At 50.8% G+C, this 1,769-nt stretch overlaps 1 protein-coding gene across 1 annotated transcript; it reads right to left on the reverse strand.

Moving 5' to 3' along the window:
• Positions 1-262: 262 nt before the first annotated feature.
• Positions 263-1,567, reverse strand: LOC115059068 (alpha-2 adrenergic receptor). Its single transcript, XM_029526664.1, has one exon. The coding sequence runs from the start codon at positions 1,565-1,567 to the stop codon at positions 263-265; it is 1,305 nt and encodes a 434-aa protein (XP_029382524.1).
• Positions 1,568-1,769: the final 202 nt, after the last annotated feature.

Below are 1,769 nucleotides of genomic sequence, written 5' to 3' on the forward strand. Positions count from 1 at the left end.
AATTGCTGATGGTACACTATAAAGCATTAAAGCACACTTCAGAGGGAAGAAAAGAGATGTGGCGTTCACTAATCAGATCGGGGAAGCCTGAAAACATACTTCATGTTGAAGCTTCATCCAGTGGACAGATCAGGATGTGTGCTGCCATGACTGAATTTAACAGGACAAGGTTACGAAACAGTGAATAGTGGCTGTAACAGACAAGAAATTCACTCTGGTGTTCCCTTTAAGATTGTCCTCGTGCAGCAGATCTGCTTTAGATCTAAAAGGATTTTTTCCACGACTTGCAAAGGATCTTGTGGAAAGCTCTCCTGAAGTCCCGGTTGAAGATGGTATAGATGGCGGGGTTCAGGGAGCTGTTACAGTAGCCAATCCAGAAGAAGAATTTAAAGAGTGGCTCGGGGATTTTACAGGACTCCCTGCACACACCGTACAGGCAGTAGCTGAAGAAGAAGGGGAACCAGCACACAACAAAAACCCCCATGACAACAGCCAGGACGAAGGTGAACCTCTTCTCTCTGGCTTGAGAGACCTTTTTCCTGGCTAAGGAGCTCCGGCGCCGTTTCCTCCTGGAAGTAAAGAGGTCCATGGATTTGTTACTAACGCTAGAGATGCGGGCGGACTGTTTGGAGAGGGAGCTTTTCTTTTGACTGGCCCTCTTGGCTCTCTGAGAATTCCGGTGTGGATGGGTCTTGTGACCTTTGCCCTCTGAGGAGGAGCTCTCCTCCATGTCAGCCTCCTCGGTCTGAGGCCCAATAGTGACGGTGCGTTGGCTGGGTGTGGGCGGACACTGACAGTGACCATTCTCCCTCTCACCATGGAAGGGGGAGGTGGCTTTACTCAGTCCGTTCTCAGTTTGTGTAACACCATCTGGCCTGGCATTTTTTCCCGACATGCCTCTGGTTCTGGTTTTGGCCACCTGGTATATTCTGATGTAGACCAGGATCATGATGATGCAGGGGGCGAAGAAGGAGGCGATGCTGGAGGAGAGGATGTACCAGGTGTCATCGTTGAGCTCGCACTGAGGCTGAGAGCTGGTGTCGTTGTTGCTGTCTATCGAAATGAGCGGCGGGGACGAGATGAAGGCAGAAATCAGCCACACGATCACGATGATGCACTTGACGCGCTTGGGAGTCCGCTTTAGGTTGTACTCTACCGCCTGCGTAACGGACCAGTACCGGTCCAGGCTTATTGCGCACAGGTGCACGATAGACGAAGTGCAGAACAAAACATCCAAAGCCAAATAAATACCGCACCAAACTTTTCCAAAATACCAATAACCCATGAGTTCATTCGCCAGCGAAAACGGCATCACCAAAGTGGCGACCAGGATGTCCGCGGTGGCCAGAGACACCAGAAAGAGGTTCTGGGGGGCTTTCAGAGCTCTGCTCGTCAGCACGCCAATGACCACCAGGATATTTCCAACAACCGTGAACACAATGAGGAAACTTACAAGCCCCGCGATGCTGGCGATGGCAGCCAAAGAGTATCCACCGTCCGCCGTCCAGGACGAATTCAGATGGATCACCGTGAACGCGTCCATCCCGCTGGCGTTAAACGGATCCATCCCGGCTGTGTGCGCTTTATTTATACATATCCTGCTCCGGTTCAGTGTTGGCCTGCATTCACCTTCACTGGTCTACTCACAGAAGAGTCCATCCAAGGAAAAAAAAAATAACGAATGAAATGAATCATGAAACAAATCTGACGACGTGGACAGGCGCGCGTGAAAAGACTCCACACTTCTCCGCCTCTATGCAGCCTGTTGA

Source organism: Echeneis naucrates, chromosome 18, assembly GCF_900963305.1.
Source record: "Echeneis naucrates chromosome 18, fEcheNa1.1, whole genome shotgun sequence".
Taxonomy (NCBI): Eukaryota; Metazoa; Chordata; class Actinopteri; order Carangiformes; family Echeneidae; genus Echeneis; species Echeneis naucrates.

Coding starts and splice junctions, on each gene's coding strand:
- LOC115059068 (XM_029526664.1), bottom strand. CDS start 1,567: ATGGATCCGTTTAACGCCAGCGGGATGGACGCGTTCACGGTGATCCAT.